The following is a 23,217-nucleotide window of genomic DNA, read 5'->3' as shown; positions in this document are numbered from 1 at the left end:
TCGTCACAAATTTGCAAGTTTAATCATGTTTAGTCATGGAGGATTAATGGGCCGCAAATCAATTCTAATAGAAAAGTAAATGAAAAAGGGTGTTCATGAAGTCTTCATTTTTCTTTTAGAAGTTTCATTATTCTACTTAAATTTAATTACAAACACCGAAAGTTCCAACGAAATATACAGTAAAGATTGTTGGGTTGGAGAGAATCTTCTTTGTGATGATAATCGTTTTTCACATGTTTTCAAGTTTCTCATTTTATTAAGTTCAAAAAAATCTCAAAAGCGTTTGCCATTGATGCCTTTTGAAGTATTGAAAATCGTGATTCACAAAATATTGTATAAAAGTATGATGCAACAAATGCAACACAAGAGAGACATCGTGGTTCACCTTTAACATGAACCTAATTAATATTTAGTTCTACTAACTCACAATTAAAAAAAAAAAAATTGAACATGGAAATTCATAAACTTAGAAACAAGAAACAGATTAAATCCTTAGACTCAACACCTTGCTTAGGCATTAAACTGAGAAAATTCAACAAATTTAAGTAACTCTAAAAGCAACGGATCAAGTAACCTTTTGTTTATCAAAGCCTGTTGGTATTAGTTCCCTGTTATTAATGATCAAACTTGATATTAGGACAGCATCTTGTAAATCTTGTAAAATATAGACATGACGGTTTAACTCAAACATCTCTCAGGCAATTATAAAAGTTAGAAGATAAATCTAGCGGATTCATCAGCTCGAATCTTTTCGATCATCTTCTCTTTGATCAACCTTCTCATAACTTTCCCAGAAGGCGACTTTGGGATAGTGTCTACAAAATGAACGAGTCTAACTTTCTTGTAATGTGCAACATTTGAGGCAACGTGTTTGATTATATCTTCTTCGGTTTCTTTTGAGTTCGGAGCCATCACAACGCTTGCTGCTGGGATCTCACCGGCTTCTTCATCTGGCAACCTGAAACGCCAATGCAGCACAGCATTGTTATCTTTAGATTGAAACAACAGGAAGCGAAATGAATGAGAGGGGAGAATTCTTACGGCACCACAGCTGCATCTTCAATGGAGGGATGAGTTAGAAGGATTGCCTCTAACTCAGCTGGAGCAACCTGCAGAGAAATCAATGCATCCATCACCTTATCTCATGTTCACATATATGTTTGATGCAAACTTCCATTTTTCACATCTTTAATTTCCTTTTTATCAATCAATGGATCAATTTGAAATAAGTTATGTTATGTCTTTACTTGAAATCCTTTGTACTTGATCAATTCCTTGATACGATCCACAATAAACACGTTGCCATCGTCATCGATGTATCCAATATCCCCAGTGTGCATCCAGCCTTTGGTATCGATCGTCCTTGAAGTCTCCTCTTCGTTTTTGTAGTAGCCTAAAACAAGAAGAAGAGATTCAGCTGGCATTTAGTTAGAGATCCCGTAAAAATTTTCTGCATCGAACTATGTTCTGTACCTTGCATCACACATTGGCTTCTTACACAGATTTCACCTGGAGTGTTCTTCGGCAGAGACCTTCCAGTGTCTGGGTCGATGAATTTGACTTCTAGATTAGGAAGAATACGGCCAACTGTGTTTTTCTTTGCACTGAGATTCTCTTTCCCTATACTTCCATAGTTAAGAGTGATGCAACAGTGCTCAGTAAGTCCGTATGCCTGTCGTTGATCAACGACAATTAGTTAGCATATTATACAAGTTAGAATCCCAAAGATTAACTCTGCAATGTGATGGTAGAGCTTGATTCTCTTCTTACATGTCAAAAACAGGAAATTGGACTATATGGCATAACTAAAATTTTTGAAGGAATGAACAAAGAATGGAGAGTTGTCACAGTCAATCTACTACACTCGAGTAACAACTAAATTACCTCTTGAACGTCCACACCGGGGAACTTTCTCTCGAAGGCAGTTTGAAGTTCGGGTGCGAGCGGAGCAGCTGCAGTCATGATAGCCTGAAGTTTGAGACTGCTAAGATCAAATTCTTCCACAATGGGATTCTTAACCAAAGCCAGTATAATAGGAGGAACAATTGGAGCAAATGTGATCTCATGTGTTATGAGAGCATTAATGAAAGTCCTGAGATCAAATCTTCCCATCACCACAACTTTTCCTTTGTTTCTAAGTGTAGAGCAACATATTCCAGTGATCCCATAAATATGGAAGAATGGAATGAGGCCTAGCGTCGTAACCTTGCCCTCCATTTCTTGCGGGACACCAGAGAGAGTCGAACACATATTAGCTACGAGATTTCGGTGAGTTAACATAACACCTTTGGAAACTCCTGTGGTTCCTGATGAGAAAGGAAGTGCACATAAATCAGTTTGCTTAATCTCCTCTTTAACAAAATTGTTCCCTGCACGATCTGCTGCTTCAAGAAGTTTGTGCCAATTCATGGCACCTTCCATTAGTTCTTCCTCTAATAAGATGACTGGTAGCTTTAATTCCCTCACCTGTTCTCAACAACATACATAGTTAGCAATGAACTCGAAAGAAATACATTCGATATCAAGTTACCAATCATAGTTTTTAATTCTATCCTACCTTTTCGAAGTTTGCGGCATTTGTGACGACAAGTTTTGCTTCTGCTACCTCCACTTGCTTTTTGATTTCTGATATGTGAGCTGCCGGATTCACACCTGAAAACACACCTCCAGCAGCCATTATCCCTAAAGCAACAATGGCGTATTCAGCAACATTAGGTAGAACAACAATAACCACATGTCCTTTCTTCAACCTCAGAGAGCGCAAGGCCTTGGAAAATCTATTTGTGTCTCTTAAAACTTCACGGTAAGTGTATGCCTTTCCGCTCATGGCTTCCACAAATGCCACATTCTCGGCATATGATTCAGCATTCTGGAGTACAAACTCAGGCAGTGTGATATCATAAGGCACTTGGACCTCAGGAAGTTGGCTGCAGAAAATGTGTTCCTCGTCTTGTACCGAATCTTGGTTGCAAGTAGCCATGGCAGAATAGTAGTTTTCTGCAGGCGTCAACTTCCCTCTACTTAAAAGAAGAGTTGAGAAAGGTTGTATCATGCTTTGTGAATGAGAAACTTGTAGAGTTCTTGAGGGTGAGATTGGCATGAGCCCTTTTTTTTGGTGGGATATTGTTGATTCATGCCATTCATTCAGGCAGTCATAAGCTCTCTTTCTAAACAGAAGCTAGCTTGGCTTTAAAATTAATTGAACCATATAGAATTATATTATTCATAACATGTTTTTCTCTGTGGTTTGTTTACTGATTATAGTTGGAAGCAGCATCCATCATAAAATTATTTGAAAAAACGAAGCCCTCCATAATATCTCAAGTTGATCTTGTCATTCTCCTATATTCTCTTAAATCAAAAAACGACATTCTAGTTAGTCTTAAGCCATACTAAAGAGAAAATCAACCACAAAAACTAACACGAGTTCTTTCAACAATGTTTTGTCCAAGATCTAAACTATAGGACTGATTCACAAAAAAATATTGGCTTGGACAGTAGCTATCTATTCTTTTAAATTTTTCTTAAGTATACGTTCATATGCATTACAAGGTGTGACTCTGTCTTCTTGGAAAACTACCACGTATACTTCTCAGATCTTTCCTTTTCTTACCAAAGATGGATCATTCATTCATGTGAGTTTGACGTAATATTTTAAGATAATGTCAAACTGGATTTTATATCAATTAATATAAAAGCAAAATCCTAAGAAATTGACTTTCTTTCTTCAAAAAGAAAATTGGATTTACATCTTCTTCACAATTTCTGTCGAAAGTTGTTTGTAACTTACGCTGGTCAAATCAAAGTTTCATTTTTCTGCTATACCTTCTTCTTCGTACAGCTCTAATCAGGGGAAGAAATGGAACAACCCATCTGTCTTTAAGGCCAAAGAGGCATAGAATTTTAGTTTATTTATCCTTGAGAGTCAACGCCTCCGCAACTCCCAGATCTTGTTCTGTTCTCTCGACGTGTTTCCATGGCGGATTTTGAAAATGGGAATGTCTTAATCTTTACATTTGAGGATTTGAAATCATTTACCAACAATTTCAATGGCAACAATCTGATCGGAATCACTCAGTCCGGCAGATTTTACAGAGGGCAGCTCCGACCACCGTGGTTGGCTGCAATTATTACAGAGACTCGAATCGTGACGGTGAAAATATGGGATCAAAAGCAAGAATTGGAGAAAGAAAAAGTCAACCAATTGTATTTTCAGGAAGAACTGAAGTTAATAACACACCAATCTCTAAGAAACAATCCAAGTTTGGCGAAATTGATTGGTTATTGCTGCGAAGATGGGGTTAAAGGTTTCGTTTATGATCTGAATCCATTGGGTTTGTTGCAAAATCTTATGGCAAGAGGTAATTTACTACACATTGATTGCCATAAAACCAATGTCTTTGATGTGATTTTCGTCAAATGGATGATTCGAAATCTCATTGAAAAAGAAAATTAAGAGTAACTGTGTAACTTTTAACCAAAGATGATGTAAGGAAGAGTTGGTAAAGATTATTTAGTTTCTTTTGTAGATGATCGTATTAATTGGTTCCAAAGAGTTGATGTAATTCTCGAACTTGCTCGACTGTTGGACTTCATTCACAGTCAAGAGAACCAAAGTCTTGGCTTCCATTTTAGTGCATCAAATATACTGCTTGATTGGGTTAGTTGTCTTCTTACTTTAAACAATGAAGAGTTATCTCATGAATCTTCAACATTGCTAATCTGTTCATTCCAACAGGATTGCAAGCCGAAACTATGCAGATTCAAGCCGATTAGCGACGACAGAATGAATGCTGACCTCTACAAACTTTCCAAGTTTACACAGCTCCCTTCCGGCTATTTTCATCCATCTATAAGAGGTACTGAATTAGGTGTAGATATGAGAGTCAATACGCTCGTTAAATAGACTCAAAACATCAGAACATAATATAAAAAATTAGTTTTTGTTGTTTGAAATTTAATGGGTGAAGCATTGCAGGTGAGAGTGAAGGAAAAGTGAACTCTGATGTATATTCGTTGGGGGAAATTCTGCTGGGACTTATAGCCAAAAGAGATGTTGAGCCTCAGAATCTGGAAAAACAAAATCATCAAGAATTTGTAAACAGCTCAGTGAGCATTTGGGCAAAGAATGAATATAGACCGAATGTTTCACTTGTCCATGAAAGCTTGCAAAAAGACTGGGGTTACAGCACAGAAGAGGGGATCAAACTCACGGAGCTGGCAATGCACAGTATAGAATTCTTTCCAAGAAATCGTCCGAGCATAAAGCAAATACTTCAGCATCTCGAAGCGTTGCAAGTTACTCGACGTCTTTCTGATGACAGACCTAGAAAAAAGGAAAGAAAACTTCCTAGTAGCTCTGTAGGAATGTAAAATCATCATCTTAACGAGTCATGTATTTATATAGCAGTTAGTACTCACTAGTTCTCAGCTCTCTTAACATTAATGAAAGCTTCAAATACAGACCATGACTAATATTGTAGTTGTAACTCTTCAATATAGCTTGAGGAAGAGAAATAGAAAATCAGTTTGAAGTTTCTGTCTTTGATATATTTTTTTCTACGGATGAAAATAACAAGAACGAAAGAATAGATTATAAGGACATACAAAATAGAAAAAACAAGCCCATGAAAGAAAACCTCTCTCTAAAGAAAGGGTTTCCAGCTGAGTAGAAGTCGAATGCACGTCGTTTTCCACCTTTCAACCAAGGTAAAATACAAATGACAATATCTATATTTGAACATAGTTCGGTTGAAAATGGACCAAGTACGATCTCAAAGGCCAATGGATCGATCCCAACTCATAAATAAAAAAACGACAATATATATTCATTAAAACAATATAACTTCAGAACTCATTCCACGGCACTGATACAGGTTCAAATTCTGCATTCATTTTTTGTTTTTTTACTTCTAGTTAAGATGGAAAAGGAGTTGTATATGGAGCTACTTTAAAAGTAAATTGAAAGAGGAAAATTAGATCCATGAACAATCTTCAAGGGAAAGAGAATAGTGAGAAATTATGTTTTTTTTCCTATTGTAGCTAACCTTTAAGCAGACAAAACTATATGATCTAAAGAACACCAAAACAGAATATGGACAACTCAGTTTTAATACCTTTTCAACCAAGAACATACATCAGATCAGGCACCCTATTCCTAAAAGACAGTGACAAGAGCCAAAAATCCAACCCAAAGGCTACAATAAAAGCTCATAGCAACATAACTTATTTCAATTGAATCATATTTACCAATGAGTGATTAATAACTTATAATGTGAAGATTATAGAGTCCACCAGAATAATCTAACATACCCAGAATCAATTCTTGCAAATTCTAAGCCTTAACCTCCACTTGTTTTTGTGCATGTTCATGAAGCAACAGCCCGAGCCCATCCTTAGTATCAACATTTAAAGAGTTTGTATACTGTTTCATATAAGGATTTGATGTTAATATACGCGGCGGAGAATTCCCAACGAACTCCAGAACTTCAGGAAAGCCATCAGCACAGCCCTTCGACATGCCAACATCAATTCGAATTGCTTGGTTATTACAGACGCCATTAATTCCGGCCATCTGAATTGTGTGGCCCATTATCATCCTCTTCGCTCCCGGAATCGTATCCAGAACATGCTTTAGCAAAGAACAATCGCAATTCGTCGCAGATTCATCGGAAAATTTCCTAAGCCAAACAACGGCGTTGCTACGACGACAATAGTCTGGTGCGAATTTGCCTGACAATCCTTTAATCCAATCTCTCACCTCTTCATTAATCCGTTGCAACCCATATGACACGTGTCCCGGCAAAAGGCCGCCATGAACGAACACCGATTCTCCGACGACGAGTACGGTCGTGTTCTGCGACAGGAAACGACCTGAAATCGGACCGTTGGGGTGGAGAGCGGCGATTCTAGCACGAAATCCAGGATGAAACTCTTCCTTAACACCACGGAAAGCCGTAGGAAGTCCTTGAAATGGATCTTTAGGCGTTTCTAACCCAACACAAAGAGCCTTCATCTTGTTCCCAACGGAGAACCAGTCTCCCCAAGCCCTAAATTCTTCCAAACCTTCCTTGGTCACGTACCTAAAATCACCTTCGACGTTCATGATTTCATGGTTTCCATTCATGGTGATGATCATTCCACCATCCTTGGCTGCTTCCCGCTTAAGCTTCTCAAGAAAATACAAAATCTTAAGCTCATCGCCGCCGCGGTCAAGCACATCACCGATCTGGACCACGGTGGCGGACCCACCAATCCATCTTCCAGAGCCATCGATCAATCCAGCAAGTCTCAGCGCTTCCTTCGACTTCGAAAGATCGCCATGAAGGTCTCCAACAGCAATTAAGCGGTCCGGAGAAGGTAACCAGGTATGCAGCTGCGAGGACGATGGGTCAGCCGGCACATTCTGTGAAGCGGGAGGAGGGCTCGCCGGCGGTAAGAAGAGACCGCCGCTGACGGAGAAGTCGACGAAGGAGTCAACGAAAGCGGAAACAAAATTCGGAACGTCTCTACAAATCGGATCTTCAAAATACTCCATTGGGATTGGCTTCTCCCTCAGAAGAGATCGTTCGTTCATCGTTGTGTAATAGCGCGAAATGTACATGGGCCGGGCTCAAATGGGCTGAGCCCAAAGTATAAAACCACCATGTTTAACGAATATTCAAAAGAAAAACCCTAAACCCTTCTCTTCCTCTCTGCGTTCTCAGCAGATTTTCTCTGTTTTGGGGAATTTGGAAGGAAGAAGATGAATCACATCGCAGCCATGGAAGAACAAGTAGTTTCTGAGAGGATGAGGCAGAAGCTTAACGAAGTGAACATGGCTGCACAATCACATCTTGGTCCTATTCAAGACCATGTCAACTTTTCCCTTCAGGTTTTCCTCTCTCTCTCTCTCTCTTGATTCTTACTTCTTTTTAGTTTGATGATTCTTGACTGTTTTTTCATGACTCTTGAGTGCAGCAAGCGTATTTTAAATGTGCTTATGAGTGTTTCGATAGAAGAAGAAGGCAGGAAGAGATTAGTAACTGCGTTGAGAATTGTAGTGTTCCTGTTGTTAAAGCTCAGCAACATGTTGAGAATGAAATGGCTAAGTTTCAAGTACGTTTATTATCCCTCTCTCTCTCTGTTCTTTTTCTTTTCTGTCTATTTCCCCTTCCATTTTCTCCCTCGGTACGACACCTCTGTTTTGATTTCTTGATTCATTTAACTCAGTATGAAATTGCTAGCTTTTGTGGAAGGAACATTTTAGATCTAGTTCTAGTTTGGATAATTTCTACTTAATTTTGATGAGAATTTTCAAAGACTAAAACAAATTGTGAAACTGATTTCAATGAAATAGAATGTAAGAGCATTCTCAAAGAGAGGTATAAAAGGTCTTCCGAAACCGAAAAATCCAAAGGAAAACATGAGCCTCATCAAGACCAAGCTTCACTAGAGCCCCTCCCCGCCTTCAACCACTCTATTGGATATTCTTCCTCTTGGTCCAAACAAAGCTCACACACTGACAAATCGTAAAAAACGACATTTGGGAGGAACTCTTCAATTGTGTAAGACTTGTTAGAATATTGATTCATTCTGATGGTGGTGTTATTATGAATGCAGGAAAGATTGAACAGATCACTAATGGTGTGTCAGGACAAGTTCGAAGCAGCCAGGCTACAGCAGAAAACTGGGAGTGTATATGATTTGGAGTCGTGTGTGGATGCATCAATACAAGAAAGCATGAATACATTGCCACATCTTGCTAACAAATTAAAAGCGTCCTTCAATATTACCAATTAACGCAAATAATTGAGATCTGGGCTTACTTTCAAGAGGCAGTTGAGCATAATAAAATCATTGCTTATTTTGCTACTACTCATTTCCAATTTTCCTTTATTTGTAAGTCTAATTCTTTGGGAGTATCACACGGGTTCTTGCTAAGTTCATCCCTGGAACTTGAATTTTTCATAATACTCTGACCCGTTTATTGATTCGATCGGATACATTAATGAGTTGTGACACAATACATTTGTTTCTTTTTTTTTCAAATATGAGCAGTTCCAAGTATCTTGACGATGGTAATGGAACGAATTTGTAGCGTTATACTCATCTTTTTAGTCTTTTAATTTTGGAGACTGGAATTTTTCAGAAGGTATTTAGCGTGTTTTGTTCTTAAGGTACTAAAATTTGTCTTTTTAGCCACAAAGCTATGAAAATTTTATCTTAAAGTATTCTTTCAAACAATTTGTTGTTATTTTTAATAATTAAATGACATTTTAAACCAAGAAAATTAGTAAAATGATACTTTGAACTGGCCATGTTTGTAAATAAGATTGATGTAAAATTAAGATCAAATATACCTAACCTATTTTTAAAACTTGAGGGTTAAAGTCAATTTATGAGACTAGATTAGTAGTCAAGTTAAAAGTATCAAAATCACTTTTCATACAATGCCTTCTGAATAATTCATTTGTGTTAATGTACTAAAATCACTTGAAGTAATAAAATGGGGAAAGTATAAAACGTATTATTTGAACTTCCCAAACTGAGAAAACGTATCCCTACCAACCCAACATAATATTTCTTCTTAGAGAGTTCATGGAAAACATATTATTGCCAATGAACATATTTCCTCATTGTTGTGGTCACAAAAATATCCATGAGGAAAAAAAAGTTCATTTTGAAGCCTACACATTCGATTCCTTGTTTCTTTTCTGCGATTCAAACTGGTCAATGGCTACTTGCAGTTCATCCGAACCTCCAACTGCTCTCATGGTGTAGAAATATACCCCGAAGACAAATGCAGTCAAACCTCCGGCAACAACGATATTCTTTGTCTTAGGTCCAAGGCCACTAAATCCCAAAAGTCCAGCCATTTAGCAGGCTTGGAGCTTTTAACGCTGCAAACTTGAATCAATTAGACTCTATCCAATGCCAATATAGCGGTTTCCACACAAGGAAACATTATTGCAAAGATCAATAATGGATTGATAAAACTGAAAATCAAATCCATTCCACACTTGGATCAAAAATTGGTTCAATATGCCAGGGCCAACCCAACCAAAAAATACGACCAGGTTGAAATCTTGTGTTTGAAGATGAGAATGGATGCAAAGCTTCTCACAATTGAGGAAAAATAACCAAAAAAAAGAAATCACGATAACTAAGAAATACAAGAATTGATTAGATTCAGTCAAAGGCCCACTTTACTACAAATCAAATAATACCTTTTTGGCTTCTAAAAGAATAGAAAGAAAAATTAAAATACAAAATGTTCACTCCTTTGTATATCAATCTCTCAAACACAAATGTTCACTCCTTTGCATATCAATCTCTCGACTACAAATGTTCAGTCAATCTTATAGCCATATCCTGCTCCAAGTAAAATTATATAATATATGTTTCTGTGAAACAATCAAGAGAAGTATCCGAAAAGCCATTTAGAAAACAAATCCAAAACACATTAAATACCAAGTAGCACGAAATCAGGACTCACCTTGAAAGAGGGAGTGGGGGGCCGACGGCAAAATAACAAAATGAAAGAGAGTGGCGGCCGGCGGCAAAAAAACAAAAGAAAGAGGGAGGGGGTGTCCGTTGGACGAAGGAAAACAACGAGTATTGAAAGAGGGAGGGGGGCGGCAAGAGGTTGAAGGCGAGGGTGAACGGTTGGGATTGATGTCGAGCGTCGAGCGGATTGGGATTGCGGAAGGTTGAAGAGACGACAAAATAAACAAGCGGCTTTTGGGTTTTTAAGGTTTAGGTTATATAAATATATATAATATATAACATAAGAGTTGGGTCAACCCAATCCCTGTTAGCCCAACTCGGCGACCCGGCTCATTTTATTTTATTTTTTTCACTTTTCTAATTCAACCCAAAATTTAACCCAACCCACGGTTTTGTTTGGATAATCAAGGTTGATCGGATCACGGATTTTTTTAACACCCCTATAGTGAAATATAAAAATAGGATAGGAGGTGACATCTGCAAGAATACCACTGAGTATATGTTCATATGGTTTCATTTACTAATCAATCCATTTTGCCAAATTACATTAGAAAAAAAAATTATTACATGACTTTATACAGAGTGTGAGAAAATGGGGATAGGGAAGAGATTGGTGATAAATTGAAATAGAGAAACAAATTTTGGGGAACAAATCCCTGTATAAGTAATAATAAAAATATCAAAAAACTGAAATTGGAGTTGAAGGCTGAGAGAGAGAGTGGCATGGCCAGAAACAAAAGATCACTCACTAAAATTGAAGGGCCGGCCGCGAGAGTGAGAGAAGAGGGAGTGACTTGGTAGGAGCAGAGACAATTGGATCTAAGAGTGTTGTGGTCAGAGACGATCCAGAATGAGATAGGGTGAGAGTCCTGAGGTGAGGCGTGAGTTTGTCGTCTTGGGTGCAACCTTGAAGAATGAAGAAAGGATGGCTACTAAATCCTAATAATATAACTAACATGTATTTTTATTCTTTCTATGGGTCTCATAGAGACCTAGGGAACCAATATACAACCCACCTATAGATGGACCTTACAAAGGGTTTCTTGAATTCATTGTTATACAGGAATATCAACTTCACAGATTTGCATTGTTGCTTCACTGTTCATTCTTTGATACAATAGATGTTATATATTAGAGCGGCATTTGGGCCACCAACTCCAGCCCATTGGAGTAAGTTATCATAGCTCACTCCATGTTTGGGACTTCAACAGTAATATTATATCCAACAATTAACTAAAACGATTTTTGCTCAACCATCAAAGGGTCGGCTTCCCCTAACAACATGTTGTATTACTATTTCAAAACCTTTTTGTTGCACTATTTCCTATTTGTTACTGTGTTTACTATTTCTTACCCATCCTCTATTTCCCTCTGTCACTGTGCTTAATCACCATTTCCTTTCCGAACTAAATCACTCTGCAACTAAAACACAATGATAACAACGAACTATAACAAGTCCGCACCCTAAACACTTCCTAATATTGATATAGCAGAAAAGGGTACCAAGCAAAATGTATGGCCAAAGAAGGAAAATCCATCCCTGAGATGAGAGAACACTCTCTAAAAACAATGCTCTATATTGAAAGAAGATAGTCCAAAGCATTCTACTAAAAACCTAAAGTGGTTATTTAATCTAAATATTAACTAAAATACTAATTATCTTATAATCATGCTCATCATTCACCCCGACTAAAAAAAAGAATCTGTTCTTGAGTTTGAGGAGATAAAGTGAAGCTTCCTTTTCTTTCTCCTTGGTTCTGGTAGATACCCACTAAGAAATCTCAACAGAAAACTTCCCAAATCCAAATTGAGATTAAAACCCAAGTTTGAACTAAAATCATGCTCCATGAAAATCTAATCAAATTGAATTGCGACGCCTTTGAGTTACGCTCGGTGGAATAACTAAGGTGGAAAGTTTGGTTTGAGTAGCTCATTATACCCAAATTTGAAATTAGGGCTTTTGCCGAAAACCTCAAAAACACACCTTGTTCTTCATCAATTCAGACATTAATAAAAGAAACTAAGCTCTACGCCATGGCCAGTCAAAAGAATTAACAAATTGGTTAACTCAAGGTCATTATCAAAGACGAACAAACTAATTACTTAAAATTTCATACACAGTCCAGTAAAGCAAACACCCCAATAAGTGATGAAACGATCATCTGCAAAATGGAAAGAAAATTGAAGAAATGAACCTTGAGGAGTAGCGCGAAAGGCAAAACCCTAACGGTAGCGCTTCTACTCGGGTCTTGCTCGGCTGTAGTCGTAGAGTCGTTATGCCCTTCACCCTTTGGTATAATGAACCTTTGCTGTAGTCGTAGCGAATCCCACTCATACATTTGCCTTTTATTTATGGCTTTTTTTTCCGCTTCGGTAAATTCGGTATATATATATACACGATTACCTCCATAACACATAATCAAAATAATTACACCATATCACACTTTACTTACCATTGATCGGGATAGTTCAAGATAAACTACTATATGAATGTATTAATGATCATGATTATCACATATGATGGATGAATATTTTATATTGTATTAGTAAGCATTTTGAAAGAACTTATTATAGAGTAAAAGAATTTAATTTTAGAGTTCTTTTCGGTTAGAAAAATTGCAGAAGGTAACAATATGGTAAAAAAATATATTTTGAATAGAGTGAGCATTGGTGTTAGTCGATATGTCAGTTTAAACATTTAATTTTTTTAGAAAAGTTGCGAGTCTTAATTTTTTTTCCAATCGACATTGATCGAACTTCTCTTTATCTTTGATCGATCGCATTCAATTCGATCGGTTTGGTTTTTTCAATTCCTATGCTCACCTCTAATTTTGACGGATTACCACTTTTGTTATATACATATGCGTACACATACGCCCTCTCCCAAATTCTTAATTTAAAACCATTTTAGTTGTATTATAAAATAAACATGTTCCTAAAATTCCTATGGAAGAAAACTTTGAAGGAATTCTATTCTTTGACTTGGAATTTTGAATTGATTGAACAAAATGCATGAAATATGATATCAATTAAAAATTTATCATCTAAAATACAGTAAGGTCGATGTATAAAAACTAATAATGTAAATGATTTTAAGGATATTAAATGTTTTCCTTAGTATGATATAAATAAATACATCGTTCCATTGTGAAAGTTAGATATTCTCCATCACTTATTTACGTATATATATCGTTTTCAAACCAAATATTCATTATTTTAGGCACATTAGATATAACTTCTTGACCTATTCAACGGAATTGAAATTATTCTTAGGAGATCGTTTATTTAAAAAAATTATCAAATAAGTTAAACTTATCTTAAATTAAACCAAACGACTATTAATTTTAATACTTATACAATTTAGAGATTTGACATGAACACCAAACTTGATTTGAGTCAATGTGATTATCTTTTCTATAAATAATGAAAATAATGATACATTGCCAAAATTTACGGTAGCTAATTGTTTAATTTTGATGTATAAGTTTTGGTAGTTTTATATTTTATTTTTTCATTTCATAGGTGAATTTTCTTTTTCACACATAGATCCAAAAATGGATTTAAGATTTAAAATATAGCAACTTGGCATAATTAACAAATATATATTAATAGTTTAGTTTAAGTTGGTGTATCTCTTTTAATTATTATTATTATTTTCTTTTATATGTTAGCTAATTCTATCTTCTCATAAATGAATTAAATATAAAATAGTGATCAATTAATATGACATGATGTATATAAACACATATTTAATTACTTAGTGTAACATTTTCAATAGGTTTTGCAAGGTCAATCCTATCAATCGATCAATTTGCACCATATCGACTTGGTAGATCAAGTGGGTAATATATATATACTTAAGCTAAAATGACTAGTTTGATATAACTAAAAGATCTTTGATTATTGTTGAAGGAGTTAAACACATACGTACATAACATAAGTTTTGGGAATGAGTTATTTGTCTCATGTTCATCGATCTCACAAAGGCATTGAAAACGAAAGTATTTCTTTTACATTGTTTTTCTCTTATTTCAAATGATACTATAACAAAAACTATCTACTACGATAGTTGTGTACATATCTTATGTGACATCAAATAATTTATTTAATATTATTTATATAAACGATCTAAATATTTTGGCATTTTGTAGTAATTTTCATAAGAAATATTATGTCGTAAGCATTTCAACAATTTAATTTAATAAAATATAAATCCAAAAGTAACAATGATAATAATAAATAAACAATATAATAAAGTCCCATGTAGTGTGAACGAAAATATTTTGTCATGATCTTAATTATTGCCAATAATCTTATTTAATTATTATATAATTCACGTCCGAATAATATTCAATATATTTATAAACTTTTGCCTTTTCCTCGTTTGTTACTTTGTTAGACTTAGTCCCCAATTATTGAAAGATGATTGACTTCATTTTTCAACATATTTCCTGAACCCAATCTTCACAAATATAAATATCTTTCTAATGATTTCTTTTTCTATTGCACAATTTTAATATACAAATTTGTTTATGGTACATTATATTATAATTTATAGTTTATTGATTATTGATTGTTAGTATTAAATCACGAAAGATGTTTATGTCGAATATGTCTTAGTTAACCATCAAAGTTGATGAGATAGTTTTGAAACATTTTCAAAAATTTAATTGTAATATTTGCTACTGTAACTTTTAAAAGAATGAAAGAAGTTGAAGGGTATGTTTATAAGAAAAGACTAGCTAGCTAGTAGCAATCATCTATGTGGTGTTCAAACAGTACAGCAAATGTCTATTATATGACAATTTCTTTTGAAGAAATTGAATTATTATAGAAAAGGGAATGGCATGGAACAAGGTGTGTCATTGCCATTCCCCACAGTTTATAATTTGGAGTTTCATAGATACATTATTATAGTTAGGTTCTCCATAAGAACGGGCCAGCTGATAGTCGGTAAGGTGACAACGATATCTGTCGTGTGGACGACGCATGTTTGTGTGAAGCAAATGAAAAAACTATTCAACACACTAATGAATGTATGTCACTTTGCCAAAACTTTGGTGTAAGTGTTCAAGCTTTCAACCTAATGTAGTACACCTTGAAACATAAACTATACTATACTCAAAGTGCCTAAAATCTCTTGTTTAAGATTATATCTATAGCATAAAAGTCTTTTAGAATTTTTTGACAATTGAGAAGTCACTATCAACTACCATCTCCTAATTTTCATTTGAAGTTATAAGAAAATTCTATTCCAATAGTAATTTTGAACCGTTATGTTTATGAAAATTCAAGAATATATAAATAATATAGCAGCATTATTAAAACAAGAAGCAACAAAGATGAAGAGTATGTGGTTCTATAATTTAGACTTTCTGGGTACTGTATAGTTAGGCCCCCAGAAGAAGAATTGGCCTGTAGGTAACAGGTGAGGCGGCAACAAAGCGAGTCTAGAACCAACGAGTGCGGCGGCATCAGCTGTATGTGTTCCTTTCCCACCTGTCATCGACGTCTGTGTGAAGCCAGGGCAAAAACTATTCACACTCACACTCCCATACACACCGTATCGCTTCGCCAAAACTCTAGTGTAAGTGTTCAACGCCAGCTTCGACATGGCATATTCAGTCCATAGTGCCGGCCAGCCTCCCTTCTTCCACGTCCCTGTCTTCACGTCCTCCAGAAATGCATTCACTACACCCTCAATGTCTTCCTCACTCACATCTTTACTCTCTAGAATCTCTTTCACTTTTACGTTCCTTACTTTCTGCATTATTTTAGATAACAATATTATATCAAATATGAAGTATAAATATAATCATCTCAATGAAAAAAACAAAAGTTAATTTAATTTACATCTACGGTTCCCAGCCTTGAGGTGATATTTAGAATTCGGGTTTTGGAAGAAGAAGAGCGGAAGTAAGGAATTAGAGCTTCGATCAGTAGTTTTGGGCCGTAAAAATTTGTTTTCATGACTGTTTCTGCGTTTTCAACTGAGTTCTCGTATATGTCATTGAATGACACTGCTGCATTGTTTACCTGCATGAGTAAATCAAGACCCAACCAAATCTCACTTATGTGAATATTTATTATTAAACAAAAAAAAAAAAAAATGGAATTTAATTATTTACATATGTTATGTGGGACTCAATCTCTCTTTTTTGCGATCTATACCAACCACATAGCACAAAGGAAGTGATATGGTATGTTTTTACCAATCATCTAATTGTTCAACCACAGTTCATAAAAAACAATGCATTTTGAAAACTCTAACTAAATGGGAATGCTTTTCAAAACTTAGGAATATACAACGAACATATTTTTCAAAGGTGGGAAACTAAAATAAACAAAAAAAAGCAACCTAACTATCATAATTGAGTGGAATATTATTGTAGCGTGTGTATGATATAATCCTGGCGAGAGGGGGGCGGCGTGGAGGTAGTAGTCAAAGAGCATAACTTTTTTTTGAGGTTATGAAGACTAGACTTTGTGCCCAACTCAAGTGGAAATACACAAAAATGAAGATTGGTCAATACAAACAAATAATATATATATGTATATTTATTTATTTCGCAATATATTGAAGTTTTAGAAAGTGTTGATTCTTATGGCTAAAAAGGGTTGTAAAACATTAATAAAACGAAAAAAGTTGGAAAAAAAAGAGTTACATAAAGTTATTGCCAGTCGTCCCCCACAAGACAACAGTTTTTACTTTTCTTTTAAAGAAACGTGAAATGAAACCCAATAATTCTTTGACTTTTGTTTTCCACTTTTTAAAATCTTTGGTAGAACTATTAAATAAGAATATTATAGCATAACATGTGATCATGTCTCCTATAATAAATTACAAACAAAAATAACTCTACAATTACTTAGGTCTCTATAACAAATCTTTCAAGGTTGAACGTGTTTAAAGATTACTAACATCCTAAAAGAAATTTTCTAAATATTTGAAAATGTCCTAAATTTATAAATACTTCAGAAAAATTTAATCATACTGTAAGTCAAAGTCTATATCATCTTGTCAACTAAATGGAAAACTTAGAGTGTCTCAAACACTGAGTTAGTTAATTAGGTTTGAAAAAACAGTTTGAATCCTATTTTATTTCTATTATCTAATATGACATTTATTTCGTTTTTTACTTTAATCAATAATTAATTTTGAATTTCATCCTCTGTCACACAGATCTTAAATTACTCATTCCAATGGCTTCACCACCGTTTATATTAAATTCACCTACAAAATTTATTTGTCTCATACCTAACTATGTGAACTAACATAAAAACAAAATAGAACCAACAGAATTAACAAAAACAAAAAACAGAAAAGACAAGGCAAACATAGAGCATACCTAGACTATAAAAGAAAATTATATTCTTCAATAATATCGTTTGGATTTAAACGAAAGGTTCTAAAAAACTTTAAATTTTTTCGTAAAGATCTATTCTTTAAAACAAACACTTTAAAAAGTAAAACTAAACACACAGTTACATCAAGGACGTCCATCCGAGATACTCAACTTACATTCTAAATAAAGAAAAGAAAAAGATAGAAGTGTAAACAGGTTGGATTGGGAAACATTCTCAACCAATCCGTATTTTCGAATTGGTTGGATTGACAACCCAAATTAATCCAATTAACTTTTTAATTTTAGGGGTTTGGTCGTCGGGTTATTTTTTTTTCATTCCTAATCCAAGCGATCGTTTCCTTCTTAAATAATCGACTAACTTTTTATACGATCACTTAACTTCTTACACAATTGTTTAACGCAATACTTCTCACTTTACTTTTATATATATATATATTCGAGTGCATTGAACTAAAGTTTTCAACTCAACTCAAAAAAAACCAAAATTTTCAACTTGGGTAGTCCAATCTGTCCGATTATTAGACTGGATTTAAAAAAAAAACAAATAATTTTTTATTGGAATTATATAAAAAATAATTTTAAAAAAAAGTAGAAATGAAATGGTTAGGAGAACTTGAAAAATCTCAAACCATAATTTAGAAAACAAAAATGGCAAGGAGCTGATAGCATAATTATAAGAATTGGGTAATAAGAATTTGTATTTGGAAGATATATGTAAGTTATTTTAATGTTAAAAAAATAGTACAGACTATGAACATGTAATCTAAGAAAATAATGATAATAATTTGTTGAGAACAATGAGTATTCACTTACTACATACATATATATGGATATTTTGGGCACATTTTGTGGAGATTTGAAGGATCGTAATTTTAATTAACACAACGTGACAACAAGAGACAGAATAGAATGGAGCATCGGCTGAAGTGAAGTGTTGTTTATAAGTCCGTGACGTGACAGGACACTAACAATTCTAATTTCACCAAACTTCAGGGATGAATTTGCAAATTTATAAAGAAGAAAACGAAGAGTAGTTGCGTTCCCTAAGAAACAGAATGCGTGCAAGTGAAATGATGATGCAAAGCGAGAGAGAAAGTGAAGGAAGGAAGGAAGATTAATTCCAAAAATTAAGAAAGAAATACTCACAAGAATGTCGAGAGCTTGAAAATTGGAACCGAACCAGGCGGCGAAGGCAACAATGGAGTCGGGATCGGAAACATCAAGACGCCGGAACAGAACATGGCCTAGTCCTTCATTTCGCAGCGTTTCAACGGCTTTTAATCCTCTTACTTCATCTCTAGCCGTTAATACGACAGTGAGTTCCGATTGCGCTAATTTCCTAACTAGGGCAAATCCTATGCCCTTATTCGCTCCGGTGACGATCGCAACGGTGTTCTTCGACCACCACCTGCAGGGGAGTAATTAAAAACAAAATTGAGAGAGTGGAATGAGAGGAAAGGGATGAGATGGATGGGGTGATTGAATATGGAATTATATATACCTGTGTGAGGGGAGGGAAGAAGAGAGGTCAAATTGTTTGGAATCCATGGAATGAAGAAAAAGGCATGGGGGATTGAGGAAGTGAAGAAGAAGAAGAGGAGAATAAATAGTAAATAGAGATAGATGGGGGAAATGAGGAGAAGCCAAGTGGGAAAGTGAAGAAGATTAGATGAAATTAAGAAAAGAGAGGGAACGTGGGAGATGAGAGAAAGCTAGGCCCCGCCCTTCACCGCCATTTCTAAACTCTTCCTTCCATCATTTTTTTACGCTTCTATTCATTCTTAAACCTTTTCTTTTGTTTCACCCCTAAATAATATCATTATTTTTCTTTTTCAAACTTTTCCAAAAATAGTCCAAATATTCATGATCATAAATTCCATCTCACAATATTTTTTAAATTTCCAAAATATTTTTGAATTAAATTAAATGTATTCAAATAAAAAAATGCAAAATTTTCTTCCTTACCCTTCTAATGTTGTTGGGCCAAATATAGGTTAAGAAGAAATTCCATGCAATTAATCCATTCATTTTTTGTTTTCGTGCAAAAGGGTAAGGTGTGTAGTGGTTGGATATAGATTTCATTTTCAATTTAATTGTCGTGGAGTCAACTTTAGTAAACGTTTAAACTGATATTGGTTATCGAAGAATGCAAACAAATTGTTGATTGATTGATCAATTTTTAGTTAGTTTTCTTTTCAGTTTTTCGTATTTACTCACTCTTATTAGAGTTGTTGAAAAATTCGGATGATTCATTCAACTCCAACTCAATCCATATGGTATGGTTTAGTTTTTGTTTACTCAAATAAATAAATAACACTTTTATTTTCTCTTTTTAAGTTTAGAAAAGTAAGGTTAATTGGACAGTTAGGCACTATCTCCCCAACTTACTTTTGAAAATCATTTTAAATTCCTAAAAAGTATAGTTTGGAAAATCAGTTATGGAACCCAAGAAAATTGGTGTTAAAAAAAATACAAAACCATATATATTAAATGTATATTTAAAATATGTAATAGAACCAAATAATAATAATAATAATAAATTTAAGTTTTAGACAGAAAAAATTAAAAAGAAAAAAAATATATCATAAATACTAAAATTGGAATGTATACTTAAAACTAAACTATTCAGATCACATTTAATGAACTATGATCAATATATCAAACATAGTTTGAATTGTCTATTAAATCGATCTTACCATCCAATCCGATCCTCAAATTTCTAATATTATATGATAACAGTATCGATCTCTAATCGTTAAGTACTTAATTAACATATATTCTCAAACACACACATGTGTTTTTAGAAATAACAATGCTAACTTTGGCTTAATTCATATAATATATATATATATGATATGGTTATGTTAGGTTTAATAATTAACAACTCAAACATGTGTGCCCAACAATTTGCTTCATATTATTGATTATATAGGTGTGTGTGCATTCACACTTTATTCTTTATGTATTTTTTACTTATGATTTTTATAATCTTACCTTATATTTCATGTTTAACTTTATTTGTTACATTTTTAAGCACATAATACTCTCAAACAAACAAATACTCATCCATTTTAATTTATAGCCATTTACATTTCTTTTCTACAAATAGTTTCAATTTTTTTGCTATTCATAAGAGTTTCTTTTTTTAAAAAACGTACGATTTAAATTACGATCTCTCTAGACGATAAGCAAGAAAAATTACTTTAAATGACAAAATAATTAAAAATATTTACAAATACAACAAAAAAATATATAACAGTTTATCTGAGATAGATCGAAATGGACTATATCTAGCTATCTGTTTCATGTTAGACACAATGTATCATAATACATACAGTACTATTTTTGTTATCTTTGTAAACATTTTGATGGGATAGTTGTAAATTTAGCAATTAAATTCAAAATAATTAAGTATATAGCAACATTTTAAAAAATTTACAAATATAACAAAATTTGTCAAATTTTATCGATGATAGAAGTTTTCACTACTAATAGACCTTTTTGCAAATATTGATCTATGACTCATAGATCATGCAAATCTATGAGCAACATATTTTACTATATTTGCAAATTTGTTTAAATGTTGCTATATACTTAATTATTATTCTTAAAGTAACAATTGATTAGAACGAACTTATTTTTAATTTAATTGGTCTTCGGGTTTAAATAGGTTAGAAAAGAGAAAAAAGAAAAAGTATAGAAATGGTATTTGATAAATGTGGAGGGAAGAGTTGGATATGGGGAAATGGTTGTAAAGGCGAACTTTTCCTCCACCATTCACGACGGTGGGAAGGCGATTTCAATTACCCAAAGCGTTTTGGCGATTTCACATCTTCACTTTTAATTACAAAAAAACTTATTATTTTATATATATATAGATATATATCGTGTAATAATATTAAATTAAAGAGAAATTATAATTAATGGTCATTTTAGGAATAAAAATTTAAAGGCGTAGCAACATTTTAAAAAAATTGCAAATATAGCAAAACTATGACCGATAGACTTGTATCGTTGATAGATTCGAATTAATAGACCGATATATGCAACATGGTTTATCAGTGATAGACTTCTATTATATATAGAATTTAACAAATTTTGTAATATTTGCAAATTTTTTTTCAATTGTTGTTATATACTTAATTATTTTGAATCTGATTGCTAAATTTGCAACTATTCCTAAATTAAAAAGGGACGATGTTCTTAATCACATGTAAAACTACTTTATATCAAAAGGATGCATGACTAAGGCTTTCAGATAATGAAAGCTTAAGTTTATTATATTCCATTTTGCATGCCTTTTAAAGTTACGTGAGTAACTAAATAACACGAGTTTTATTCTAAAATTGATTGACAAGCAAAGTATAAACTAAAAGTGAACTATTCGCGTTATGATTCTTGATCTAGGTGAGCCTTTCTTTGGTCGTATATTTCAATATAAAATTATTGACTCGAGTACGTGTTTGAGTTTTATAGACTATGATACTATTACAAAGATGAGTAAGGCAAACCAACTCTCAAGTTGTGTCCGTGAAAACGGTTACGAATTCTATAATCCAAATAGGACTAATTTTGAAAAACAACAATTTTATAGTATTTAAGTTTTGAAATGAAGAATAATAGTAAATAAAGATGAGAACGACATTTAAAAACTAAACTCGTTTCTATAAATTATACAATATTACAAAACAGTGATTGTAAACCATATTCATAAATTAACTAAGAATAATAATAATTTACTACGAACTAATATAATCTAATTTTTAAATATGCTACCAAACACATACTTAAAAACTCAAAAAATACAACTTTATTTCCACTAAATCTCTTCTTTTCAAATTTCCTACGTACCAAACATACAAATGTGAAATCTCTAAGAACGAACATATATATGTTAGTCATAATCACTTTTGATCATGTCTAACTTTGGTTGATTAGTTAAATACTTTGTTTTTTAACTTTGATTATAATTCAATTGTAGTTTCCATGTGCTTTACATTTGAGAGAGCCTATAAACTATTAAAGGCTACAATTAGGCAATGTGATAGCCCTATATGTACTTTTCGACTTCCAACTAATTTTATTGTATAAAACTACTTCTCTCATTACATTTCTTTGCTTTTCACATCTTTTCTATTATATAGTATACTATGCTACAACCCACTCCACTAATTATAATAACTTTAACATGTATGTTTGATTCACGTGTAGAATTATATATATATAAAGGTAACCCTTTGTTTTTATTATGTGTGGTAGACCTTGTGGTTGCATTATTTGGTAAGACGCGCATGAAGATTACGACGTGGACCATAACTCAATAGAAAATTAAGAGGTGGGATGGAAAACAACGCATCTCAAA

General features: G+C 33.7%; 6 protein-coding genes and 1 long non-coding RNA gene across 8 annotated transcripts; 2 read left to right on the top strand and 5 right to left on the bottom strand.

Annotated features, from left to right (window-relative positions):
• Nucleotides 1–484: 484 nt before the first annotated feature.
• On the bottom strand, nucleotides 485–3,349 carry LOC101220731 (4-coumarate--CoA ligase-like 1). The gene is made up of 6 exons (XM_004135468.3): nucleotides 2,558–3,349; nucleotides 1,885–2,466; nucleotides 1,474–1,672; nucleotides 1,248–1,393; nucleotides 1,042–1,109; nucleotides 485–958 (listed from the first exon to the last, which is right to left on the bottom strand). Exons 1-6 carry the CDS (start codon nucleotides 3,098–3,100, stop codon nucleotides 712–714), a joined length of 1,785 nt encoding a protein of 594 aa, XP_004135516.2. The 5' UTR covers nucleotides 3,101–3,349; the 3' UTR covers nucleotides 485–711.
• Nucleotides 3,350–3,947: 598 nt separating this feature from the next.
• Nucleotides 3,948–5,539, top strand: LOC101220965 (serine/threonine-protein kinase BIK1). Of its 2 annotated transcripts, XM_031885523.1 has the most exons (4): nucleotides 3,948–4,361; nucleotides 4,530–4,660; nucleotides 4,739–4,859; nucleotides 4,979–5,539. In XM_031885523.1, the coding sequence occupies exons 1-4, from the start codon at nucleotides 3,977–3,979 to the stop codon at nucleotides 5,371–5,373; spliced, it is 1,032 nt and encodes a 343-aa protein (XP_031741383.1). In that variant the 5' UTR covers nucleotides 3,948–3,976; the 3' UTR covers nucleotides 5,374–5,539. The 2 variants fall into 2 exon arrangements, with proteins under 2 accessions (XP_031741383.1, XP_031741382.1); XM_031885522.1 differs by having other exon boundaries at nucleotides 4,530–4,859.
• Nucleotides 5,540–6,089: 550 nt separating this feature from the next.
• On the bottom strand, nucleotides 6,090–7,638 carry LOC101215017 (shewanella-like protein phosphatase 2). The gene has a single exon (XM_004135282.3). It carries the CDS (start codon nucleotides 7,601–7,603, stop codon nucleotides 6,335–6,337), a length of 1,269 nt encoding a protein of 422 aa, XP_004135330.2. The 5' UTR covers nucleotides 7,604–7,638; the 3' UTR covers nucleotides 6,090–6,334.
• A 16-nt stretch (nucleotides 7,639–7,654) lies between these two features.
• On the top strand, nucleotides 7,655–9,084 carry LOC101215502 (protein FAM136A). The gene is made up of 3 exons (XM_004135284.3): nucleotides 7,655–7,873; nucleotides 7,960–8,097; nucleotides 8,602–9,084. Exons 1-3 carry the CDS (start codon nucleotides 7,745–7,747, stop codon nucleotides 8,779–8,781), a joined length of 447 nt encoding a protein of 148 aa, XP_004135332.1. The 5' UTR covers nucleotides 7,655–7,744; the 3' UTR covers nucleotides 8,782–9,084.
• A 325-nt stretch (nucleotides 9,085–9,409) lies between these two features.
• LOC105435556 lies at nucleotides 9,410–9,881 on the bottom strand. Its single transcript, XM_011657254.2, has one exon. It carries the CDS (start codon nucleotides 9,855–9,857, stop codon nucleotides 9,669–9,671), a length of 189 nt encoding a protein of 62 aa, XP_011655556.1. The 5' UTR covers nucleotides 9,858–9,881; the 3' UTR covers nucleotides 9,410–9,668.
• Nucleotides 9,882–10,141: 260 nt separating this feature from the next.
• Nucleotides 10,142–12,677, bottom strand: LOC116403839. Its single transcript, XR_004216717.1, has 2 exons — nucleotides 10,478–12,677; nucleotides 10,142–10,385 (listed from the first exon to the last, which is right to left on the bottom strand). It is a non-coding gene; the product is annotated as an uncharacterized LOC116403839 (long non-coding RNA).
• Nucleotides 12,678–15,693: 3,016 nt separating this feature from the next.
• On the bottom strand, nucleotides 15,694–19,630 carry LOC101215260 ((+)-neomenthol dehydrogenase). The gene is made up of 4 exons (XM_004135283.3): nucleotides 19,357–19,630; nucleotides 19,002–19,263; nucleotides 16,342–16,524; nucleotides 15,694–16,252 (listed from the first exon to the last, which is right to left on the bottom strand). Exons 1-4 carry the CDS (start codon nucleotides 19,401–19,403, stop codon nucleotides 15,848–15,850), a joined length of 897 nt encoding a protein of 298 aa, XP_004135331.1. The 5' UTR covers nucleotides 19,404–19,630; the 3' UTR covers nucleotides 15,694–15,847.
• Nucleotides 19,631–23,217: the final 3,587 nt, after the last annotated feature.

Source organism: Cucumis sativus, chromosome 5 (assembly GCF_000004075.3).
Source record: "Cucumis sativus cultivar 9930 chromosome 5, Cucumber_9930_V3, whole genome shotgun sequence".
Taxonomy (NCBI): Eukaryota; Viridiplantae; Streptophyta; class Magnoliopsida; order Cucurbitales; family Cucurbitaceae; genus Cucumis; species Cucumis sativus.
The sequence above is the reverse complement of the archived record's forward strand: the minus strand, read 5'-3'. Positions and strand labels throughout refer to the sequence as shown.